At 39.1% G+C, this 27,035-nt stretch overlaps 1 protein-coding gene across 1 annotated transcript in view; it reads left to right on the top strand.

Moving 5' to 3' along the window:
- The window catches only part of LOC137468726 (uncharacterized), a 295,522-nt gene extending 270,411 nt beyond the window's left edge, over positions 1-25,111 (top strand). Inside the window, exon 2 of the mRNA XM_068180673.1 lies at positions 23,426-25,111. Coding sequence (XP_068036774.1) covers positions 23,584-25,083 — 1,500 coding nt within the window. The 5' untranslated portion in view covers positions 23,426-23,583 and the 3' untranslated portion in view covers positions 25,084-25,111. The remainder of the gene's footprint in view (positions 1-23,425) is intronic.
- The last annotated feature ends 1,924 nt before the right edge of the window (positions 25,112-27,035 follow it).

Raw genomic sequence — 27,035 nt, 5'->3', positions numbered from 1 at the left:
CTGAGAAGAACCCTTATAGGCAAAATGGTTACTGCAGAAATTCGTATTAGTGGATACACTTGCCAGAAATTAATTTCATTATTATTCATCTAAAATACTTGTCCACAGTGAGTTGAAAATTATCAAGTTTCTGACTTTGTTTTTCACTATCTCTTTTACAAAACCTTCCATGCAAGCTATAATTGGGAAGTACTGTACTTATTGGTCTTTAGAATACGCCATACACTAATATCTGAAACAAAAAAAAAAATAGTGAATGATTTTGTTTAAATAAAACTAAGGGAGTTTACTTGGCAGTAGTTACAGACATAGTCTGATTACTGATATACTATTTAGAAAGCTTCTGTTAAAGATATGACTTTTATTCTAGGAGCATTAAAAATATTATCTTTGATCTGACAATAATATTAAGAAAGACAAAAAATCTTAACTGACTAAATGAATAGAGACTCTGTAAAAAAACCTCATACTTTAAAACTTGTTTTGCTTTCAGCAAGGACAGGAAGTCATAATGCTAGTTATAAAAAGAATAAATTTTTAAAATAGTTCATTAAGAAGCCATCACAGCCTTTTGGTAGTTGAAATATTTCTCATTATTTTAATAAGCTTGAAACACTATTTCTTTGAGGAGAGAACATTTCTTTTAGATACATGACATTAGAAATTCTCTGTTTTCATTAAAACATGCTTGGCTTGGTTTACCAATGCAACTTTTGTTTGTTTGCCTACATTGAAAAAACTTTAACTGTGGTGCCAAAAACTAGAATAAGTTTGCTTATTTGTGGCTTAAAGGAATATATGCATACAATTAAAATTGTCTCACCATGAAATGAAGAAATCCATTAACAGTCAAAAATGTGGTACTTAAGAAAATGACAAACATGGAAGAATTGCAATAACTAGAAGGGAAGGTCGTAGCTTTCTGGCTTTAGGAGGTGATAATTTAGCTCTCTTGCTTTGCACCTTAAAAGTAGTTTTAGGTGGCTGATACATGCTGACTTGTTTCAGAAATTTGTCTTTGATGTTGATTGTTGTTTTCACTGGAGATAAAAGGTTTTTGAGGGCTTGCTTCAAGTGATTTTCATGAGGGAGATCGGTGCAATCAGAAACTATATCTCATGCTGCAGTTCTTGACCTGTGAAACAGGGGACATGAAAACCTAATGAGAAGTTGCTTTCAAGGAATGTATGGAAAGGATAAATTTACGACAGTACTCTAGGAAATTTGAACAACACTATTTAGATCATGATTAGCCACTTTTGGTCCAACTAATGGGCTAAAATAAACCAGGGAATATTTGTAATTAGTAGGGATACATTGGTAGGTTTTGGCAGCATTTATAAGCGTAAAAATACATAGTGCTTTTTAACATTGAGAAGGACAACCCCAATAATTACATATGAATTTTCCCATAAGCAGGACTCCACCCTGATTAAAACTAAGGATGTGGAGAGACTCTTACAAAGTCTTCAGGTATGTCCACAGGGATGGGCCTTGCCTGGTAGATTCAACAATAGGTTTGGGCCCTAGATAAGTAGATGAACTTCTAAAGTGCATTGCACAGTGCATTCTTTCTTCTTCACCTGAACAGCCTCCTAAATCTCTTAAATTTTCATGTGTGATAGATTTATTTAGCTCATGAAACTCATTAATTTATCATGATTCATAATCCATGTTTCATAATTCATTGTAGAAATAAAGTTGCCACTGACATTTAACACTTGTAAGTGTTTTCGCTTAAAGGTCACCTTTACAGATAAGTACTCTTTTATGTGAGGCAAGCATTTTAACAAAACAGGTTGGGGTTTTTTTCAGTTTGATAATTCTCATCATAATAGTTCAAACTCCAAAGAATTCTTAAAAGGAAATGCAGCCTAGGTAGACCAAGTGAGAAATGCTTGATATCAGTATTACCTGCATCTAAAATCTTCTCTGGAAGTTTCTGAAAGGTTATGAATGCAAAGCATAAAGACTGCTGATCTCCAAGAGTATGTTTTTATAATGCCAGATACGAAAGTTTATAAGATACCTCAGTTTACAAGATTTGTGCCTCCGAACATACACCACATTGAAATACATTTTCATGGTTTCTTTCTTCTACAACATCTAGAGGGACATACAACATGACATTAAGCAAGTTGAATACTATTTTTCCCATAGTGAAAAAAAAGCTGTTAAAATTTAAGCAGAAATGTGGATTTCTTTAATGTAAGATGAAAAAAATTATTCTTTCAAGGCTGAAGAATGCAGCACTAAACCCAAACTCTTGACTAGGCACTGGAAGGAACAGAGTCATGTTCCAAAGAAATATGTTCTTGAGATATTTCAGAAAAAAATAGCACAATTCAAAAAGAACAGGAAGGACATTCCTTAGTGCTTCCTTTACTGGTACCTATGCAAAACACAGGAGTAGTGTGTGCCTGTATCCCATGAATGCAATTCTCTGCCCTTATAGTTCCTGAGTGCTGTTGTGAGAGGAAGTGAAGGGATAGACAACGAAATGGGGAAAATTTGTCAGTGACTACCTAAAAACCTGGAAACTGCTGAGGTAACTAGAATATTGTGGTGTCCAGGGTCAGTGGGTGTACTGATGATTGTAATGAAAATGATTTAGAGGGTAAAAACTTCCATCTAGCTTTGCATCCAACACAGGCAAGATTCATCCAGAAAAACAAAAATAATATTAAAAAAAAGCCAAAATAAGAAAAAAAAAAGCAAACTCAAAAAGTAGTTGTCCTAGGGTGACTTTATGATATTGTCTATCTGCTATCATCTGTTCTGTGTCCAGAAATGGGTCCCGTAGCTTTAAATTAGGCCCAGAGAAAGGGGGAAGCAGTGGAAATTTTTGCAGCTTGTGTTCAAAAACAGAGTGATAAGGCTTTCAGTTTCTTCCCAGCTCTTGTTTTTTTTTTTTTTTTTTTTTTTTTTTTTTTTTTTTTTTTTTTAATCTGCTTCTCAGGAGAGAGGTGGAGGGTTTTCCCTTGCTTTTTAGTTGCTTCTTTTTGTTAGCTAGGTCAAGAAGTTTTTCCTGGGACTGCTGTGGCTTCTTCTTCTTCTGGAACTGTTCAGCTTTTCTCTGATTTGAGACACCAGAACATCACTGGGGGCACCTCCATGGCCCAGAGGCCAGCTCAGGACTCAGAGTGACTGAGCCACACCTACAGAAGGACTCTGAATTTACCATCTTTTCAGAGCAGAGCAGTGAGAAGTTTAATTATTTAACATTGTTCATTCTTTTCATGACTGTGAACATCCTGCTTGTTGAATAAACAGTTATTTTTTCACTTTTTCCCTGGGAACCTTTTCTGAACCAGAATCTGCTGCCAGAATCTGCTTTCTTCAAGAAGAGACACCCCTTTGGGACATTCCTCCTAAATTTGTCTCAAACCGGGACAGTAGTCTAATTTGACTCTGTGTTGAAACCAAAACCCTTATATAATAAAACCCACAACACAGCAATATAATTACAATAAGAACCTGTACTTATGTTATTAGAAATTTCTTAGATAGGTCAGGTGTTACGATCTGGTTTAAACTCAGAAGAGCAAAGAAAATTAAGTCTCTGTGTATAAAATGGAAAGAACTTTGAAGGTTCAAAATATACCCAAAAATGAGGTGAAAACCAAATGAGGTTAGATGTTGATGCTAAAAAATGTATACATTTTATTTAGTAGTAAAAAAGGCAAAGACAAAGAAATAGAATAATTAAGTAAGAAAGAAATATAAAAAGAAGTATACATGGGGAGTGGAGGGACAGGGGGAGAGTGACAGGGGTTAGGTAGAAACATATCACCCATCCAAGTGTTCCAACGTCTCATTGCTCCCCTCCATCTGGTCTTCTTGGTGGTGAGGGTCCCCCATTGCCACCACCACCACCACCACCACATGCCACACCATGCATTGGAACAGTGGAACAGTATAGAATCCCATGGAATAATATGCCATGGGCCGGGAGGGAATGCTCATGTGCTTCCCTTGCAGGGCCCAGTTTGGCACCGTCCCTTGCAACACTGAGGGTGTGTTGCATCATCTACAGTGTCTGGTGCAGGGTCTGGGGACCCCTTTGTTGGGGCAGGGGGGCCTTTGATGGGCCATGACACCACTGTGCTGTGGATAAACTTTTCTTCAGGTGAAGGGGTCCCTCAGCTGGGCTCCTCTGCACAGTGGAGGATGTGAAGTCACTGCACCCCTGACAAGAGGCCTTCCAACACACACCCAAAGACTTTTTCCTCCCCACCCTTTGGTGTGATGGTCTGTGTGAGCTGAGCCTGGCAGCTGATAGCTCTGGAGCTGTGGTCTCCACCCTGAAGGTGTTGAGCTTGTGCTATTCTTCTCCCCCAGCCTGGAGTTGTTACTTTATCTTACCTTCATCTTTGAGCTGTGTAAGGTCTCAGACAGGAGCCCTATTCATAGTATGGTGGTCTTTGCCTCTTTTATAAAAGAGTTTTAAAAGTCCTTCATAAAAACTTTTGTCAAAAACTCTAATATATCAGTCTCTGACAGTCAGGTACTACCCAAAAATGAGATAGCAATTGCTCTGAGGTTGCTTGTCAATGCAAAGCAAATTACTTAAATAATTTGATCTGAAAATAAATTCTTAAGGACCTATTTTTTTTCTAAAGTGACAGTGAGAATTTTTCTGCCTGTTGTTTTTGCTAGTCACAAACAAAATTTTGAAGTCTTAATTCAACCCCCTTTTCTTTACTTTTGAAATCATACTAATCAAGCTTTTTTATTTTTCATGGGTTTCTATCTTCCTGCAGTGACAAAACCAAGAAAACCTTTTGATGTGGGATGTTGATATCCGTCCACTACTTTAGGCTTTGATTAATAATTTATATAATTTTGTAAGGCATCAAAAGGACTGATGGGTAGTACTCCACTTAAGTGTACCCTTAATCATGGCCATTAGACCATTATTCCTTGCAGTGTTCACTTCTCCCAGGAAATTATGTTACTCCCAAGATGGAAGTATTCACTTCAAATTTTTACTTTACAACTTTTGGATAAAAGAGCTGCACTCGTCTTTCCTACTGAGCTAATTTTTAATTTCCAGTTACCTTCACACAGATACATGTACAAACCCCAAGGGGCATTCTGGTTGACTTCTCTTTTCCATCTCAGAGAAAATGGAAAGAAAGTATCAATTTTCTCTGAACGTTTATAGAACTCTGTTGGCTTCATCTGAGCTGAAATTTTGTAATTGTACAAATACGAGAGAAAAATGCAATTATTTCATTATAGATTAACTTTGAGGAACTAGGAGATCCTGAAAGTTAATATATCAGTGTCCTTCATTAACTATATTTTCAACTATATTTTCAAGTGAGAGCCAACACTTACTTATATAATAATTTTGATCATTTTCTCAATATGTTTTTCAAAGACAATTCCTTAAACCTGTTTTTCCTGTGTCTCATGAAGTACTGCAAGCTACTGTTACCTCTTCAACTCTTACCTGCGTACAGCAGAGAGTATAATGTTGTAGTATACTAGCAATAACAGTGCTGAAAATTGGAAAATAAGTTTTTATATACTATAAGAGATATATGGCCAAATCTGATTTAAATATAATTATCTGACTGATAAATATAAGTTAAGACCTAGATGCCCTTTACTTTCTTTTCTATTTAACGCAGAGAAGGGCTTCAAACCTTGTGAGGTATCAAATCCATCTATATGATAAAATTCTTACCTTTGTGTTTATTTGATAGATATATCTAGAACAAAGATAACTAAGCCTAGAGGGAGTCCTATATCCAGGTAAAGACCCATGATATTTAGTGGCTAGACATAAAGTTTCAGCAGTGAAATAAGTAGCGTTCAGTTCTGAAAAACAGAAGTCTTGGACTTTTCCTTGGTATTGTAATTATTGCTTCACTCCTAAAATACAAGGTACTGATTTCTTGGACATATTTCTACAAGCTTTCAAAATGGAAATAACATTCTGATCAAGCAGCAAATCCAAGTGGGACAAGGGTAGGGTATAATTCTCATTCTTTTTTTCCCTGCTGAGTTCTTTGGATTGCTAGGAAAGCAAGCAAGCAATACATTTCAATGTCAATCACTTGAAAAAGAAATTACTTTTCCTTACATCTTTTCAAGATCTTTCAGTATGTATGCCCAGATGCTTTTCTTTATTATGTATTTCTTCAAAATATGCTGAACTATTTGAAACAGCTTTGGTAGAAGCACAAAGGCCATAAAAGCAGCATCTTGATGAATTTTTATTTTGCACTGTGTGCTATTCATGTGGAATAGTAGAAAAATAGTGTGGAAAGTTTCGAAATTCACGGATGATAAAGAAACTTCCAAAAAAAAAGACTTTTTCAGGTCCTCTTGATTTATGAGCCTGGATTTGTGCCAAGAACAGCAACTAACTGAGATGTTTCAAACACTTAATCACCCATCTTTCTAGTATGGCTGTAGCAACACAAGGCAGAGTAGCCTTTGATGCCAGTAAGGACTGACAGTGAGACATTGGATGACCTACTTAACTCTGCAGGGAATTTAACTTCTGAAATAGTATAACTAGATACCAGGTGTCAAAACACAGGTCTTACATGAATCTTATGAAGATCAGGTAGTTGCTGCTTTCACTTGCACGTGTTGTCTATCTTCTAGTCCCTAAAAAAACTGCTGAATTTCACTTATATTTGCACTGTGTAGATTTTTTTAGTAAGTCAGGAACTAATAAAAATAGGAACTAATAAAAACAATTGTGGATATAATATATTAAAAATTTAAAAACCCCACAACAACATACTGGAGAGATTGGTTATCCATTTCCTATTTTTGGTTCTCTGGAACAAAATATTTTATTCTGAAAATTAATCTTCTTGTCCTCTTAACACTTATTAGTCCATGTCAATTTGAATTTAATAAAAAGCACAATAAGTTGAAAAAGTGACTTCAAGAATTCTGAAATCTGTTTCCATTTTTCAATTAATAAATTAAAGAGTTTTAAAATTTTATTTTAATACTTTTGATTATTTATATTTATCTTGAAGGCAAAATCTATTCTAGACTCTTAGAAACAAGAAGAGGATATGATATTTCCTAAATTGGTAAAAAAGGCCTAATCCAAATTCTTGAACCAGAAATCAAAGTCTTAGAAAACCTGAACAGGAAGACTCAAGATATAGTTTTAAAGAGAGTTTTTTATCCTGCGTCAGGACAGCCCTTTTGCATTATGAAAAGATGGAATAATGAACAGGGACTCATAAAAAGAGGGTGCTGGACAGGAATGAACACAGATCCAAACCAATGTGGTTAATCATACATTCTCCATTTATTGTTTATACGATGGCAGTTTATATACACTTCAAGACAGTTTACAATTGTGAGCACACTCTCATTGGCAAGCAAACATTGTTTGTCTTTGTCTTAAGGTGGTTAAAGTTTCACACTGCAGATCTATACTAATTCACACTGCGAAAGCTCATTATACTGTGTTACACTTTAACATAATTTCTAACTGCACTGCAGGCTTATTTCAAACTGCGCCATAGGCTTCAAGGCGTCACCGAAGCCTATATCTGAGGCCTAGGCTGGGGTAGCTCAACCTTCACTCTAAACATACAAATCGTGTCCTCTATCCCTCAGAAATTCTGCTACAGAACAATCTTGTGAAACATTTGAGATATGTTCTTATTCCCATTAATCTTCCTAGTTTTGATAATATTTCCAAAAATACTGTTAGCTTTGTCACAACAATGCTAAAGGTTTAAAGCATCCTACATGTTTCTACAAACATTCTTAAAAGAGCACAGCTTCTTTTTTAACAGTGTCTCACTCAATTTCTATGACAGTGCCTTGCATTTATCTTTCATTTTATATACTTGAAAGCAGGGAAAAAAGTACAGCTTGATTTTAAAAAGGGTAGATCATTCCAAAGAAACATATTACCTAAAAAAATACAACAAATTTTCTGTAGAAAAGGACACAGAGTAGCTCAAATTTACCCAAGCTTAATTTTCCTTGAGACCTCATATGAAATTATTAAATCAAAATGGAGGAAAATGTGATACAGTTTTAGAAGGGTGGAATGGATAAAGCAGATTTATAAACTGACTAAATTGGTTTCACTGCCAGACAGAGAATAATATTTGTACTGAAAGATAAATAACTTGGAGAGCTTTATAAGTGGAGTACCACAGACTGCTCCTCAACTGTATTTAATATTTTAACTTAAAAATTTAGCACACAAGCTGAAAAAAAGAATTTAGCAGATGACAAAAATGTATTAAAGAAATTCAGTAAGAAGGTAATAAAATTCATAAAGCAGAAATCATAGGTACCAAAACCACAAATTTTTAATGTACAGTGCTGGGTTCTTTTTCTGAAAGTGACTGGAGGAAAGAGATGTAGTTATATGTCACAGGCTGTGGGATTCATTTGTACCTTTTCTATTTAACTGATGACAGGCACGACTGATTATACTGATTGTTAGATGGTGCCAGCGCAGACACATTGGTTCTGTCTTTCCATATAATACTGTATAAATGTTCCAGATCACTCAGAGCTAGTTTGGGCATCTTATATCTTTCTCTCACACAAAATAATTTCTTCTGAGGAGGATGTGATTGCAGTTTACATATGGGATTGCAGTTCATCTAGCAGATAAGAACACAATTACATTATTGGCATAAGAAGAAATAGACCAATTTTACTGTTAAAAATAAACCTGAAATTGGAAGACAAAAGATTTTTTTTTTTTTAAGAAGCATGTGTAGGACAAGAAATTGAATAGTTAGAAGACTGATCTGACATTTATGATCAGATGGTGAGCTCAATGAAATAATAGTAAATTTCTAGTCCTTTATTTTTCTATTTCATTGAAACCGTAATTTCCATGAGACAATAGGATATCATTTGAATCAGATTACATTAAGTCCTGTAGAAACTTAAATGACTGAGAGATGAGAACTTTGTGGTTTTATAGTTTGAGCCTCCTGAGTAAAAAGAGAAAGTGAAGAATAATTTTTATTATGTGCTAGCTATTCATGCCTACAAAGCTGTAGGAATGTTACTTTTAAGTCATTGAATAAATTTCAGTTTTATCATAATTTTTGAGCTTTTTACTTTGTGGAAAGATTTATTTTTCCATTTTTTTTTAAATGGAACATTTTAATAATCTCAAAATAAAAATATGATAGAAGAATAATAAATGCTAACAAAGTAATAAAAATTTTCCACTAAAACTTAAAAAAATTAGGAGAGAGATATATAACATAGGTGTATTTAGAAAACAAAAATCAGACTTATTTCTTTGGAAAACTAATTACTCAAGAGAAAAAAATCACACGAAGTGAACAGGACTTTGGAATTATAAGACTGGAAATGGCTAGAAGACACACTAAATCACTTTAAACAGACCAACATATTTTGTATTTTCTTGGATGTGCAAATTGTAAAATAAATGAGAATTTTTCTTCATTTGTGGAAAGGCGAAAAGGTCAACATCATGATACCTTTAATTTATTACATTGAAAAAAAAAAGGAATATCAGTTACAGTCGTCTAGAGAGAAATTATTGCAGTGAGGTCATAAAACTTCACTGCACTAAGGAAAAAATCCAGTTGCAGTGCCAAAAAGCCCACTGCAAGAGAATTAATGGTTCCCCACTCTTAAACAATTTAAATAAAGAAATTACATTGGTTTAATGTAAATTTTAAAACAAAATTTAAAAAAAAATTAGAGCATATGTCTTGAAATTACATTACATTACACCTTCAAATAGAAAATCAGCATCTATTCTAATAGTGTGAGTAACTTGTACAGCCTAAGTTGAAAGATAACTGATATTGTTGTATACTGTTTTAATAACAACATTCTTTTTTGGTCTTTTGACTCTTCTGAATTGATGAGCTTTACTTTAATTTAGATAGGCTCACTGGAACTCAGGTCTTTCTCAGCTAGTGCTAAAGTGTCTTCCCAAAGCTTTTACAACTAATTTTTTCACATATGGCTCATTGTGAAGATGTTGTGTGCAGAAAAAGTGGAAAAAAACCCAAAAAATATGAACGATCCCAGCAGCTTGCCATTCATGCTGTGCGCTGCATGTTCCATATCCTTGGAAACACGGCAGAGCCCACCCACGTGAAGGGGAGTATTAGCCGGACTCCCTGCTGCTAAATACTCATAAATCCGGATTCTTCGCAAATAAAAGCTGCTACCAAGGTCTTCGGTCTCGGGAAGTTTCTCTTCTTCAGCTCTTCGTGGCCGAGAAGAGTTTCACTTCCCCTCCCACGCGGGGAAAGCACCGTGTGCTTCCCTGTGGGTGGTGGAGAGTTCACTGAATTACTCTGGGGAGGCTCTGCTCCCATTTTCAGTCCAGCACGAAGCACTGTCCCGGTGTGGATGGCAGCTCGGCAGCTCGCTTGCTGCGGTGGCTCCGCTGGCCCTGGCCTCACCGGTGGGCACCACTCGCGGCAGTGCGTTACTTTTCTCGGTCCCGGTCAGCTCTTGAGTGCCCGGCTTGGGCATCTCAGCTTCTCATCGAGGCCCGGGCTTACCACAATTCCTGGGCGCTTCTGCTGCCGTGCTCCGGGGTGGGCTGCTGGCTGCGCTTTGCTGTCAGTGCGAGGGAAGAAACAAGGAGGCAGGGAATTTGTCCAAATCTGTCTGCGTGGCAGCTGGATGCTTTATTGGCTGCGAGAGCCGCCATGGAGAAGCTGCAGCCTGCTCCCAACCTTGGGCAGACGAATCTGGCCACAAGCATGGAGTGGAGTGGGATGATATAGGGGTGGGACAGGGAGGACAGGGAGTCCTCCCGCCCAATGAATACAAACGCCGTGGTGATGGCGTGTACTACAGCAACCAATGGGAACACGGCAGGGGCGGATACAGGGCTTCGGGGCAAGTGGGACTGCGAGAATGGGGTGACAGGCACAAAATCCTCAGGAGCTGGCAGGTAGTGGTTACAATAGTGCAGGGGGAAACTCCAATGGCAGGCAGCCTGGAGCTAACCACAGTGAGGGGGGGAAACACAGGGGATGCACGAGGATACACAGAACCGTCAAAATAACAAAGAAAAAACCCATAATTTGAACCCAAACCCAGGATACAACAGTTGGTGAAGAAAATACGTTTTTAAGGGCTTATTTCTCTTTTCATTATCCTCCTCCTATTTTGTTGGTAATAAATTCACATTGTATCTCTAAGCTGAGTCAGTTTTTCCCTTGAAGTGTTTTTTCCTGGTCCTTATTTCGACTCATGAGCCTTTCATTAATTTTTTCTCTCCTCTGTCCAGCTGCGGAAGGGTCAATGAGCGGCCTGGGGGTGCCTGGCATTTGGTCAGTGTCAAACCATGACACATGGTGAAGGGAACAGTGTAAGAGATAGTTCTGAGATAATTTTGGAAATTACACATTGGACTGGGTTGCCCAGGGAGGTGGTGAAGTCACCATCCCTGGAGGTGTTTAAGGAGAGATGTGGCACTCAGTGCTATGGTCTGGTTGACAAGGTTATGATTGGTCACAGGCTGGACTCGATGATCTCAGAAGTCTTTCCACCCTAATTCATTCTGCGATTCTGTGAGGGGACAAGAAGGAGTATGCAAGGACGTGCTCCAGGTGTCCCAGCAGGGATTTCTCTGCAATCTGTGCAGGAGATCAGGGTGGAACATGTAGCCCATGGAGAGATTGCAGCAGAGCAGATCTCAGCACTGCAGCCCATGGAGAACTCTATGCTGTATCTGGAGCATGAGCAGAACACTTGACAGTTCATGTTGGAACAGGCTTATCCTAAAGGGCTGCAGCTCATGATAAGGAACTTTATTGAACCTTGAGGAAAAGACATCAAAGGAAAGAATAGCAGAAAGGAACAGTTACAGACTGACTGCCTGTTCCCCGTCCCACCTGCACCACTCAGAGGAGGTAGGATAGGGAGGAATGAGGGAGTGAAGTTGAGCCTGGGAAGAGGGTGACTAGGGGACTTATTTCAGTTCAGGTATATCTTAACTGGTAATTAATTTAGTTACTTTTACAACTGAGTCTGTTTTGTCCATGGTGGTAACTGGTGTATGATCTCCCTGTCTTTATCTCAGTCCATGAGCTTAATTTTATTTTCTCCTCCTGTCCTATTGAGGAACAGGAAGAAGTGAGTGGGCATATAGTATATCTTTTACTATCCTTCTTCAACTGCAGTCAAAAATCATGGCAATAGTTTTCATGTTCCTTCCTACTTAAAGATAACCAAACCTGTTTTCCAAAATAGCCATTGTGTCGCATACCATGGGCTTGCATGTCATCTTATGTGTGAGGATTGTTACAATGAAGAATGGTCTTTCCATTCTTCAGTTATCAGCTAAAGCTATTGCAGGTTTTCCAGCCTTTCAGTGTTTGCATATTTTTCATCCAAATACTTTTTTGTGCAAAACCTATAAGTAGTCCCCGAAGCAGAGAACAGAATCCACAACATCCTTATACTTAATTGTGTATAGTGTTTAGGATTGTATCTTTCTGGTCCTTTCTTTATGGGTCAATAAATCTTCAGATTAAAACAGGATGTGAGAGAGACCAATGTCATCAGCAGTAGATTAAGCAGGACTCAAACCCCAGAGTTCTTATGCTGTGGATGAATTCACTCCTCACTGAAGTCAGTACTGACTATTTGTAAAATCAGTGCAAGACCTGCAGCCTGTTATCAGCAATGTTATTACTGTATTTGCTGAGTTACGTGACTGTAGTAGTCAGTGGAACGCTTAATATTAGGATTCCATCTCCATTTGAGTGTATATCAAACTTCTAAACTCTGATAAAGTGGTAATAATTTTGGTCATTTGCAGAAGTGGAATGTTCGGTCCATGGAGCAGTAATTGGTTAGCTTTTTAATACCTATGCATTTATTGTAGTCAGGGATTCTAAGAACTACTTTCTCTTGCTGAGTTATTGCTAAATTTAGCTTGATCATCACATTCACTGGTCAATTTTTGTGCCCCCCAAATAAATGTACTTATGTGTAGCTATCCATGTATGAATGCATTTTATTTGTGTACTCAAATGTCAGCAAATATCTGTAGAAGACTGATACCATTTTTCTAGGACAAAGTCACTTTCTTTCCTATTATCCATCTGCTGCAACCAAGAAGTTGCACACATAAACTAAAATTTCAGCTGGTCCTGGTACGATTGATAGTAGTTTAAAAGTTTCTGTCATGCTAATTTCTGCAAACTGATGTGTAAAACATGCAGTTAACTAAGTCTGTCATTAAGAATGCCTTTTATTGTTAAAGAAATAGTTTACAATGTGTTAGCTAAGGTGCCTTGCACTTTACCACAGACTTGAAAGGCAGGATATATAGCAGTTCTAATGATACTCTTTACAAATCATGACAAATCTAAATCGAGATAGCCTCTGGAGTGAGCTCTCTTCCGCTTATATCAGGATTAGAATATAATGTACACAGAAATACACGAACCTAGTTGATGTGCTGTAAACTCCCACTTAATTTGGTCTTTTGGTGACTTGTTTATGCATATGCACTACTGTTTGCCATATATTATGTCCTTCTACAAGTTAATACAAATTCCATCAGAATGAACCATTATTTGGAAAACATTTATTCAGATTTTTTTTCTGCCATCTTTGCTAACATTATCGAAGCACTAAAAGTTTTTATAGAATGAGAACTCTAGCATTTTTATTAGGGAGCATTCAGATATCAGCCTTTTACTTTGCAATGAGGTCTTATTGGAAAATGTTTCTCACAGATTCATAGAATCACAGAGTGGGCAGGAGCATCTTTCACCAGATTAGGCTGCGCAGAGTTCCTTCCAACCTGACCTTGAGCACTTTCAGGGCAGGGGTATCCACAACTCTGGGCAATCTTCCACTGTCTCATCATCCTCCATGTCAAAAATTTCTTCCAGTGTCCAATCTAAATTTAACCTTTTTCAATTTAAAACTATTGCCACTTTTTTGTTACTACAGGCCCTGTTTAATAGTTTCCAACTTTCTTATAAGCCCCCTTTAAATACTGAAAGGTCACAACAAAGTTTCCTCAGAGCTTTCTATTCTCCCTTCTAAACAGCCCCAACTTTCTCAACTGTTTTCACAGAAGTGCTGTTGTCCCCTGATAATCTTTGTGGCCTCATCTGGATGTAGACAAACAGGTCTGTGTCTGTCTTTCATTAGATACAACAGAGCTGGATTCAGCATTTCACATGGGCTCTTGCAGGAGCAGATTGAGGCGGGGAATTGCCTCCCTTGACCTGCTGACACCACCTCTTTTTATGCAGCCCAGGATGTGGTTTGCTTTCTGGACTTAAAGTGCACATTAATGACTTATGTCCAGTTCTCTGTCCACCAATATCCCCAAGTTCTTCTCCCCGGGGCTGGTCTCAGCCCATTCATCCTTCAGTCTTTGTGGTTGTGGGGGCTTGCCTCAACCCAGATGCAGAAGATTATGCTTGGCCTTACTGGATTTCATGAGGTTTACATGAAATCCACTCCTCAGGTCTGTCTAGGTGCATTGGGATGGCATCCCTTCCCTCAAGCAAACCAGCTGCAACACTCAACTTGGTGTCATCTACAGACTGGCTGAGGATGTACTCAATCCCACTGTCCATGTCACTGGTGAAGAGATGAAGTATTATTGGTCCCAGTATGGACCCTTAAAAGACACCACTCCTTACTGATTTCCATTAAGATATTGAACCATTGACCATCAATCTTTGGAGGGAGCTAGCCAGAGTATTCTTTACATATTAAAGAGCCTACCCTTTAAATACATATATTTTCAATATAGATACAAGAATATTGTGTGGGACTGTGGTGTTATATTTTAGTTAAATGGTATGCTCTGTCTCACACCTTGAAAATGCATGGTTTATTCCAAGCCTGTTATCCTCCCCTGAAGTATTGTGTCTGTAATCCCATTGGCCCAAATCTTGTTCCGCGCCCACTTTGAATCTCCCTGTTAAGTGTGCCAGGGGATAAGGCACTCTCTCTCTTCGCCAGCTCTCCTGGCTGGTGGTCTCTCAGCCCCTCTCTCCCCCTCCCCTTTCCCCCCTTACTTCCCTTCCCCCCCCCCCCCCCTCAGAAACCATGCTGCCTCCCGGGGGTAGGACCCCCAGTAAACCCTCATCTAATTAGCATCCTCAGAAGCCGTGTGGAGTCTCCTTGCCTGCCTGCTGCTACCGGCAAACTCACTGCCTAGGGGGGCCCCCCGGGGACACCCTGGGGGGATCCCCCCCTGAAACGCACCGCGACATGGGACCATGTCAGAGGCCTTGCAGAAATCTATGTTGACAGTACCAGCAGCTCTTCCCTTGTCCATTGATGCAGTTGCTTCATTGTGGAAGACCACCAGATTAGTCAGGCATGGATTCTCCTTGGTGAAGCCACGTTTCCTGTCTCTAGCCACCTCCCTGTCTCTGTCTCATATATTTGGACATATCTTCCAGGAGGACATGCTCCATGATCTTATAGGCTGACTGAGGCTGTCTGAATAAAGCTGATCTAATATACATAAAATGTAATGAGTAGACAGTACAGAATATGGCAGGCCACATTGCCACAAGATTTATTAATTGTTTTGGAAAGTTATGTGCAGACTTAGGGTATTTGTGTGATTGTATGTTTGATTTGGATATACATCCTTTTTTCCTGCCCTTTTGATGTGAAAACTGATTCTTAAGCACAGTCCTATAATTCAAATGGGATGTGTGTAAAATATATCAGGAACAGATCACGGAACATGTGATATGAAACATGGTACTAATTTGAACAACTAATCTGAAACTCACAAAGGATTCTTTAGAAAACCACCGAAACCACTGTTCACTGTATCTGAAAAATTGGTTTACATGTAGAAGTTCTCCAATTTATTCATGAGCAATAGTTTCAATGCCAGTAAAATTAGATTAAGAATAAAAATTCCTTTGTAGTCTAATTATATAATTGAATGTTATTTCTCATACTATAGATAAGCAATCACAAAAGCCCTTGCAATAGAAAGAATGGTGTATTTTTCAGGAGAATAGATTGCAAAGTTTCTACTGCTTGCTATCAAGAGTACAGGGGAAAATGTACCTTTACAAACCTTGTGTCTTGGCGGCAGTAGATCCATGTTAATGCATTTATTAGCTTAAGTCCCTTTAGTGTTTTGGAGTTTTAACAAACTCATTGCAGTAAGTGCCCACAGATTTTATCAGTGCTAAGTGATTTTTAACAGTTATAATCTTAATGACATTAGTTATTTTGTGGGAGGGAAGGAAAGGATGAAAAATATGCATAGAGATTATTATATTGTTACTTGATAAATTATGTAGGAAAAAAATGTTAGTTCCCAAATGGGAGAAATATTTGACATCTAATAAAAATGTTCTCTTTTAAATCCTTCACTTTATTATATTAGAGTGTGGGCTATGCACAAGAAATAAATGTGACAGACAAAATACACTCAATTGATGGTTTACTAAACCAACTTTAGAGTAGAAACAGTTGTAAAATAAACCAGCTGCAGCTGGTTCATAGAAAAGAAATCAATTTCATTCTAACACTTGTGGCAAAGAAATTAACTCCATGATTCTAATTTAATTTGTCAATGCCATTATTCATTGAGAGAGACAAACTCAGTAGAAACATCAAGAGATGGAGAACATATTAGATAAAAGACTGATTCAAAAAGCTGTTCCAGATAAACTTATTTGTCAGTGATGGTACAATTCATCTGTGTGCTCGGCTTCTTCGGTTTCTAGAAACATAAGACAGATGGTGTCATGTGCATTTGGTAGGCATAGATGGCCTGGCATAACTTGTATTAATTTCATGACTTGAAAAGAGCATCGCCTGCAAAATTAATCCAAACAAGTCAATGTCTGGGAATCCTGGGACTTCACAGAACTGGTATTCTAGGGGAAGAAGTTTTCACAGCTATGCCTGTTCCACTGTGTCCTTAGGCAATTAGCATTTGAAATGGCAACTTTAAAGTTAGGTGAGTGTGAAAATAATTAAATTTGTTCAAAAGAGGAAAAAGTTCTGCAGCGCTAAGTTGCTTGTTCAAAAAAAAATTTCAAAGTTCAAAATTCTACATAGGGCTAAATCATATGTTTGCAAATCAGCAGCTGGTTGTCTTAATAAGGCAAAAAGTAGTCAAAGGATGGTATGGTGTCTTCAAACATTTTGACTGTGTTCTTGAAAGTTTACCATAGGTATGTAAGCTGATTCTATATAGTGAAAATTGTTACTCAAGTTGTTGGGAGTCATTGATAGTAATTGTATATTGATAGTAATTGTATATAAAATTTCTGAAGTGACTTTAAATTACTTTGTCAATACACATAAGAAGGATGATTCGAAGTCAGCCTTGGGAAGAGGAAACAGCGAGCATAGTAATGTGGGGAGGATATAACCCAAAATAAATTTTCTGTTGAACACTTCAGAGGCCCAGAGAACTCACTATAAGATTGCAAAATTTTGAGTTCTTGAGAGTTGAATTTTTCTTATTGTGCTATAAAAAGAGGAAAAAAACCCCAAACCAAAACCAAACCCAAACTTCCTACATATTCTGATTTTGGGAGGAACATAGTGAAAATAAAAGGTGCATTTGAAAGAGACTTGTTTTAATTTTAAAATTTGATGGACTCATATGCATTATAGGGATTTCTTTTGTTATGTGTGGTAATGCAAAAGTCCCATATTGTTCCAGAGAGGGGATACTACAGTGCACAAGTGGATTTTGTGTGTATGTGTGTGGCAAGTTCTATACTGTCTTCAAACATGTAGTTTTTCTAGTTTTTGTTTCTAAATTTTAAAGTTTATGTGGGAGATCAGCTTACATAGATTTAGTAGAAAGTCACAGATGAAGAAAAGGGTTTTCTGCTATTTCTTGTACAATCATAATGGTGTCTCTACACACACTGTTTTCTGTACATGAGTAACGTTTTACTGAGCTTTGGTTTTAGGTATTACTGTAAAATAATTATCTCTTGCAAGTTGAGTTGCTGAACAAAAAATCTTATTCCTTTGTATGGACCCTGACCACGAAGAGATTGTTATGGTATGACAAGCATAGCCGGTTATTTCAGGTTTTATGCATAGAACAACCATAAATAATTTCTTAACTAGTAAAAATATTAAATACTGCTTTAAGCAGTATTTAATCAAAAGCTGATGAAAGATGAAAATCAGTTACTCACGATGTGAAGGTTTGTGAGCACTGTATAACGCAAACTGTTGCAGTTCTTTAAGGAATGGTATCACCCTGCAGCAGACCCCCACAGATAGGAATGTTAGAATGACCCTTAAACCCTAGAGGGAACCTATTGGCCAGGGGCCGGATGGCCCCAACCCCCCAGAACCTAGATAAAAACCCACTCCGCCATTGTTCGGTCTCTTTTTCCTCCTTCTCCCCAGAAAATAAACACATGGAAACTGAGCCTCTCTCTCCTGGCTTCTGAAGCTCTGCTCCTCAGCCGTCCCCCAAGACTGAGCTAGCATAACAGTTCAGGGGGGCAGTCAGAGGGGATTGCATCAGCAAACATCTTCCAGCAGGTGTGTATTATCTCACATTGTTGCATGTTTCATGGGTTTTGCTGGAAGATTTAAGGTGTCACTGTCAACCTGCACAGCAGCCAGAGGTTCTAGCTTGATTTCTGTCTGTGCTAAGTCATTCTAGAAAGCAACATGTCACTGTGGCACCTCTTTTAGTGGTATCAAAGGGTGCTACTGAGGTGAAAATGTTTCCCAATTATTTGTGTGTTCAATTTGAGTATGGACACAATGGAAAAGGAGTTGTTGTTTACATCTTTTTTTTTTTCTGCTTTATTTAGCCTTCTGGTGCTGCTTTTGGCACAGGACTTTCAATTAGATAGAGATGCATATAGAAATATTCCAACTCCTTTCACATTGATAGTTACAGATTGGAAAAAAATCTAAGAAAATACGGACATTTCCTCTAAAAATATAGTTGGGCGTCTGAAATATTCTTTGCGAAATGATGCAAAAGTGGGTGAAGAATTGTTTCCTCTCTTCTCCACACCTTGTCTAGTTCCACATGCACTGATGTACTTGGAGCATTTATCACAGCAAGGGATCATCATATACAGTCTATGTCACCTCCATCTCTTTTGAAGTTCTTCTTCAGCACTTTAATTTATAACTCCTTCATGTCTATACTTGTAAATTGGTCCTCTTTATTTACTATATATGTGGTTTCATTGAACTTTTTGTTGTAGGAGTTTTGTACCATCACCTGCACAGTTCAAATTTTTTGTAACACCAAAGTGGAATCTAATCTTTGACTTTCTCTTGGTGTCTGGCTTAATATGTCAGTCACTTTGCACTCAGGAGTAGAGTGCTGTGATTGATTCAGTGTTTCTGTTTTGTTCTATGTGTAGCACAGTTGACTCCAACTTTCTCCTCTCACCTGCAAAGCTGTCACAAAACCACTCAGAACACTTTTTCCCTTCTCCATAATTTGGGATTGTTATGTTAGTGATATTTTCCTTATGTTCATATATATCTTTTGTTCAACCTGACTGCTGTGGCAGGGAACTTAAGTTGTTCTAAGAATTGTGCTCTGTCTGCTGCATAAATATTTTACATCAGCAGTTTTCCCAGATTTTCAAAAGATTGCTCCATTTGTTAGAGAACGCATATATTGTGTATGGATGACAAGGGTATGCAACTGCAATTTCTTCATATAAATACATAACATTATGCTATTACAACAAACAATAAAACAAATTCAGATTAAGCAGAGCTCCTCTTGAAAATTATATAATAATTTTGCTACAATCCCAAAAAGATTGACTGTGAAAATAAAATTTTCTCAATGCTGACATTTAATGTGTTTCTAGAGTGACCATTATCTCAGTGTAATGGTAAATAATGGACAGAGTTCTTTGGTTTGGAAAATAATTAAAGTTGCTCATACATCTCCAAATGTTTCTGCTGAGCCTGGTAATTAGTTGTTTCTAGGAATAAAACCTTGGGCTGGCTTTTAGTAGCCCACTAAGAATACATATGCACTCTTTGTTTGTATTGCAGTCATAAAATAAAAAATGCATGAAAAAAGAGCATGCAACATTTAAATAGTCATTAGAAATGGCTATTCTCAATATGCAAAAGGCAGCAGCTTTCATAAGGTTAACATCGACATAAGCAATCTGAGACCAACTTCTTCCTGAAATGTTAACAACTTCTCAAGGGGAAAAAAAAAAGCATGTGGTTTTGTGGATCTTGCTTAATGTTCCCAGAGCCTGAGCATATTTCTGATGAATCTAAACAGACAGGAGTGTAAACCATAATATTTTTGCTTCCTCTGCTCTCATTAAACATGCAATAATGCTATTATATCTAAAAGTACTTGCAGTTGTATTTATGGGAAGACTAATCAATCTTGTCCAGGTGTGTGTTGGAATGACAGGGAAGATTCTGCATATTTACTTCTCCCAGTAAAACAGAATTCTGTTAATTCCTCTAGCTGTCAACTGCATTATCAATGTAAGTAGTAAATTACATGTAAAAGCTAGCTGTGACAAAAGCTTGGATGCCTGAAAGTACTGGCAAAGGAGAAAAATAAGAAATCCAACAACAAGGATAATGTTCTGGTTTATGCACTCTTAATGGTTGACTTTGTCATATCTCAAGTATGTTTTATCCAGGAAACTTTTGCTGGTACTGATGTATAATATGGTCACTAAACAGTCTTCAATCAGTTATTGTTGGTGAATTAAAGATGCCTATACATTGCCTGAGCTTTAAAAATGTACGCACAAGGAAATATTTTCTAAAAGTCTGATGAAAACTCTTTGGACAGACTATGACATGTTGGAAAAAAATTAATAGTGCAGAGGCTTCTGATGTCTTACTGGCTTTCCTTGGATTAATTAGAAATTATTTAGTTTTAAAACAGTTAGTATCCGTATTTCTGAATATGTAGACTTCATGAGGTTCTGAACTTCCTTTTGACTTCCTAAAAGCTTACTTAAAACCCTTTAGTATTTCAAACTTCATAACATTAATGTCTGCATCAGTAATTGAAGATAAAATCTGCAAAATGTAATTGAAAAAGGTGGTCTAAGTTATACATATCTGGAGTCCAATCTTCAATATACTAATTCGACAGATATTTCAGAGTTTGAAGACAACTTTAAATTATACAATGAAGGGAGAGCTTGATTAATTCTGATGGGTTGAGAACTGCTGGAAAAGAGAGAATAACCATAGTGCTAAGGGTAATGTCCAGATCAACCCAACAGCCCTTTGAATCCGAGTATTCTACAAGTAAAGAAAAGAAAATATCAACTTATGATGTTTTGCCAAGAAACATGGTCAAAATATATGTAGAGTTCTTATTTTAAGTTTTGTGAAGGGAGGACAGTGAGTTTAAAAAAAAAATCATTGTAGAGCAAAAAAGTGCCAAGAGTAGGGGAAGATGAGAGCAAACAAGGGGTCAGAAAGAAATCAGATACACAAGAAAAACCTACTACTCTCTGCCAATCCCTCATTTTGTTATTGCTGGAACAGCTTTTTTGGCTTCGCTCTGCGGTTTCTCTTCCAAACCTGGAAGATTTTAAGAAAAAGAGAAATTTGAAATATCTTCAGTGATGTGAGTGAAGGAGATGTCAAGCAAGATCCTCTCAAGTCAGATACAAATGCTGAAATGCTGTACTTTGCTTTGGTTTTGGACCAGTGCATTCCTGAAAGACTTTCTGTCAATGCTCTTTTATGGAAGATGAGTTTGACAACAAAAGTATTTAGGAATATTTTACCACTGAAGTAGGAATGTTCTATTAGTGTGGCACAGTGTACTATCAAAGACTGATGGAGATTATTTATTTATTTATTTATTTCCACTGGATTTATTTAATGTTTTTAATAGATAATGTAAGAGCATAGTAACATATACAATAAATGAGATGATTACCGAGAAAATATTCACTTTCCTTCAATTAAACAAAAATGCTTTCCTTTGACATTAAACTCCACTTTTCAAAGACTTTTGAACACTTAGGTATTTAAAGTACAAAAAGTTATTATCAGAAAGTTTGACAGTGGGATTTAAACTGCTTTGTGGGACTGGTAAAGGAACAAAACAACCTCTAAAATATATAGATGACTAGCAGTATTTAAAAGCTGTTTTGTAGCAGAAAAAAAATTGTGTTTTCCTAGGAGCATTTGTTTAGAAAACTGATAAAAACACTAAGTTTATTTCAGAACTCGACTGTAAGCACAAGTGCATCAAGAACAAAACTGAAGTGAATCACCTCAAAAAGCAGCTCAAGGGACTGTGTTTGCATGCACAGATGTGGTTTTTTTTACAGGTATAGCATAATTCTCATATGAAGGCTAAACTACCTCAGTTTATACAAGATTCCTGACACATTTTTCATAGAGCAGTTTCTTTAGTTTCATTGGACACTTTTTTTTTTTTTTTCCCAGAAGAAGAGTCTTCTAGCTAAAACTTTAATTTCAAACTATCTTAGTGTCCTGGGGTGACAGGACATTTTCATGCTTTGTATCCCAATCGTGTATTCCTGTTCCCGTGCTCTCAGTTTGTTTTGTCTATAGCCGTGTCCCTCCCCCGGCTGCTTGCTATGGCTTGCTGCTGCTAGCTTTAAGCCTGCTTCGCTTGCTCTGCTCGCTTGCTTTTTTTTGTTTTTTCTTTGCTTGCCTTATTTTGCCATTTTTCTATTTTTGTTTTTCCCTTCCTTCCTCCCCTTCCCTGAAGACATCGGACCTGCTTCGGACCTTGATTCGGGAACGTCAAGGAACTCCTCCGGAGTCTGCACTACAGAGAAGCTCAGCACCCTCCTCAGCACTGAGACTGCCCAAGCCGTTCGGTCTCTCTCGGACTGGTGAAAACGTTTGTTGTCATCTCGGGCTGTTTTTTCTTGTGTTAGGGAGTGTTTTTTTTTGCTCTTGCTTAATAAACAAGTTTTTTCCACTTATCCTCCGAGGAAATTCCTCCCGAACCCGGTAGTGGGGAAGGGGGAGGAGTTGTGGGAGTTTGTTTCCTTTAAGGGGCTCCTTCGGAGATTTTCCCCTAATTTGTCCTAAACCAGGACAATATATTCAATTTGGTGGCCCGTACGGGGAAATCGACCAGACAAAGTGGAAAAAACTTCATTCTAAATAATATTTTGGTCTCAATTGTTTCGTGGGTACATTGGTATGTCTGTTTTTGAAGTTATAATGTCATTTGGATTGAAAGCCTGCCTCTATTTCTGGTCATTAGGGTTTTTTGAAGTTTTAATACCTTTGTGGTCCCTAGGTTTATTTTCTTATCCAGAAATAGCTCCGGTATTGTCCCTAATGCGTAGCTTTTGTAGCAGAGGGGCACTAACCAGAATATTTATCGGGTTGGGCTTGGTTGTGATGATTTGCAAGAGGTTTATAAAAATGTTGTTATTGGTTCCAGGAATGTATGGTTCGTGGTTGTGGCTGTGTACTCAGTTTGTTAGGGGAGAAGCAGGGGAGGAGGCTTTTCAGCCTTTGCTTTCCTTCTTCTCCTCTGAATTATTTACATCTCTATTAGAAAATGTTTGGTTCTCCCTGACTGCCAAGGACACCATCTTTCTGGCATTTAATTTAGTAAGCTTTCTTTATACTGTCTGCAGTTTATATAAGATGAAGGCTGAAATTTCTAGAGGGGCTGGTGAGACTCCTGATTTAGGAGTAAAACCAAGGGTGAGGAGTCCTGAGTGGTGTGGGAAATGGGAGGATATGGGCCAAATTTTAAAGGAGTTTTCTGATCCTATAGTCTGGGACTTTCCATCTGAACAAATTCAGAATCCAGCTGAGGTGGTAAAGTACCTGAAAGAGAGGTGCCATGGTAACACTAAGGAGGAAAAGATCATTGCAGTGAGCTGGGCCCTGGCACATGCTTATCGCACCCTGCTAGACACTGTAGGGCAGCAGACAGAGGAAAGGGAACAGGGAGATAAGTTAGTTACTATCCCAGTCACTCAGGCTGCAGCCAACATCCCAGGCTCCAGGCCAGTAGTTAAACCAGAGAGTAAGCCTCAACCAATGGCTGTTGCTGCTAATACAAGAGGTGGAAAGTGCAAAAGCAAGACTGACCGAAGGGTGGAGGATGATGATGATGATCCAAGAGAAGGACCATCACCAAAATCAGAAACCACACCAAATGGCACAGATTCCGGAGCCAATATTGATTCCTTCTCCCTGAAGGACCTTCGAGGCCTAAGGAAGGATTATAGGCGACAGCCCGATGAATCTATAATTAGTTGGCTAGTCCGCCTTTGGGATGCAGCAGGGGAGGCTACCATTCTGGATGGCACTGAAGCGAGGCATTTGGGATCCCTGTCACACGATCCTGTGATCGACCAAGGCATGATGAGAGGGGCTAGCCCTCACAGCCTCTGGGAACGGGTCCTGGACAGCGTAGCACAAAGATACCTGTGTGCAGATGACCTCTATATTCAGCAGACACGGTGGAAGACCATAGAACAGGGGATCCAACGCCTGAGAGAGATGGCAGTGGTAGAGGTCATTTTTTCAGATGACATAACAACTAGGAATCCAGACTTCGTACCGTGTACACCTGTAATGTGGAGGAAACTTGTGCGACTTGGGCCACCTGAATACGCTTCTGCTCTAGCAATAATGAAGCGGGATGAGGTATATGAGACTGTACTCGATATGGCGAAGAAGCTTCGAGCATATGCGGATGCTGTACATGGCCCGACTCATGCCAGAATTGCAGCTGTGGAAACACGACTGCAGAAATTAGAAGACAAAATAGAGGAAAGTCGTAAGAAACTCAGGGAAGAGATTAAGGAGGACCTCCTCCAAATCTCAGCTGTACAAATTAGACGCCCTGCTATCCAACGCAAACGTTCCATTGTTGGGGAGAGAAGGTACACCCCACGAGCTGAGTTGTGGTTCTTCTTACGTGAGTCTGGAGAAAACATGAGGAGATGGGATGGGAAGTCTACTGCTGCTCTGGCACAACGGGTGCGTGAATTGAAGGAAGGTAAGAAAAGGGAAGCAGCTCCAGTTGCCCGTAGTCGAATTGTCAGGCATAATGATGACGATGATTTGTCGGATCCCCTGGAAGGAACCTCCAAGACATATGTCTCTGGAAAGAAGGATAACCAGGCTTAGAGGGGCCCTGCCTCTAGCCAGGTAGAGGTTAGGGAAAATCGAATCTTTTGGACAGTGTGGGTTCTATGGCCTGGCACATCAGAGCCACAGAAATACAGAGCTTTGGTTGATACTGGTTCGCAGTGTACCTTAATGCCTTCAGGACATGTGGGAACAGAACGTATTTCCATTGCCGGGGTGACGGGGGGATCACAAGAATTGACTCTGATGGAAGCTGAAGTAAGCCTGACCGGGAAGGAGTGGCACAAACATCCAATTGTGACTGGCCCCGAGGCTCCGTGTATTCTGGGCATAGACTATCTCAGGAGTGGCTACTACAAAGACCCTAAGGGACTCAGGTGGGCTTTTGGAATAGCTGCTGTAGAGGCAGAGGGCATTAAGAAATTGAACACCTTGCCTGGATTGTCAGAGAACCCATCTGCAGTAGGACTCCTGAAGGTAGAAGAGCAACAAGTACCTGTTGCCACCTCGACAGTGCATCGCCGGCAGTATCGAACAAATCGAGATGCTGTGATCCCCATTCACAAGATGATTCGAGAGTTAGAGAGCCAAGGGGTGGTTAGTAAAACCCACTCACCTTTCAACAGTCCCATTTGGCCTGTACGTAAATCTGAAGGAGAATGGAGATTGACCGTGGATTACCGTGCATTGAATGAAGTGACACCACCACTGAGCGCTGCTGTGCCGGACATGCTGGAACTCCAGTACGAGCTGGAGTCCAAGGCAGCAAAGTGGTACGCCACAATCGATATTGCCAATGCATTTTTCTCCATCCCCCTGGCTACAGAATGCAGGCCTCAGTTTGCTTTCACCTGGAGGGGCGTGCAGTACACCTGGAACCGACTGCCCCAGGGGTGGAAGCACAGTCCCACCATCTGTCATGGACTGATCCAGACTACACTAGAAAAGGGTGAGGCTCCAGAACATTTGCAGTACATTGATGATATCATTGTGTGAGGAAACACAGCAGCAGAAGTGTTCGAGAAAGGAGAGAAAATCATCCAAATTCTCCTGGAAGCCGGCTTTGCCATTAAAAAAAGTAAAGTTAAGGGACCAGCTTGGGAGATCCAGTTCCTGGGGGTGAAGTGGCAAGATGGGCGGCGCCAGATTCCTACCGATGTCATCAACAAAATCACAGCTATGTCCCCACCAACCAATAAGAAGGAAACACAAGCTTTCTTAGGTGCTATAGGTTTCTGGAGGATGCATATTCCTGAGTATAGTCAGATTGTGAGCCCTCTTTACTTGATTACTCGTAAGAAGAACGACTTCCATTGGGGCCCTGAGCAGCAACAAGCTTTTGCCCAGATCAAGCAGGAAATTGCCCATGCAGTAGCCCTTGGCCCAGTCAGGACGGGACCAGATGTGAAGAACATGCTCTATTCTGCAGCCGGGAACCATGGCCTGTCCTGGAGCCTTTGGCAGAAGGTGCCTGAGGAGACCCGAGGCCGACCACTGGGATTCTGGAGTCGGAGCTACAGAGGGTCTGAAAGTAACTACACCCCAACGGAGAAGGAAATCTTGGCTGCTTATGAAGGAGTCCAAGCTGCTTCAGAGGTGATTGGTACTGAAGTACAACTCTTCCTGGCACCTCGACTACCCGTGCTGGGGTGGATGTTTAGAGGAAAGGTTCCCTCCACCCACCATGCCACCAGTGCTACATGGAGCAAGTGGATTGCCCTCATCACACAGCGTGCCCAAATTGGGAAACTAAATCGTCCTGGGATTTTGGAGGTAATTACAAATTGGCCTGAGGGTGAAAACTTCAGGCTCACTGGTGAAGAGGGAGAAGAGCAAGTGACCCGTGCCGAAGAAGCTCCACCATATAACCAACTGCCGGCAGAAGACATACATTACGCTCTTTTTACTGATGGTTCCTGTCGCCTCGTAGGAATGAACCGGAAGTGGAAAGCAGCCGTATGGAGCCCCACACGACAGGTTGCACAAGCTAT

Source organism: Anomalospiza imberbis, chromosome 2, assembly GCF_031753505.1.
Source record: "Anomalospiza imberbis isolate Cuckoo-Finch-1a 21T00152 chromosome 2, ASM3175350v1, whole genome shotgun sequence".
NCBI lineage: Eukaryota > Metazoa > Chordata > Aves > Passeriformes > Viduidae > Anomalospiza > Anomalospiza imberbis.
The sequence above is the reverse complement of the archived record's forward strand: the minus strand, read 5'-3'. Positions and strand labels throughout refer to the sequence as shown.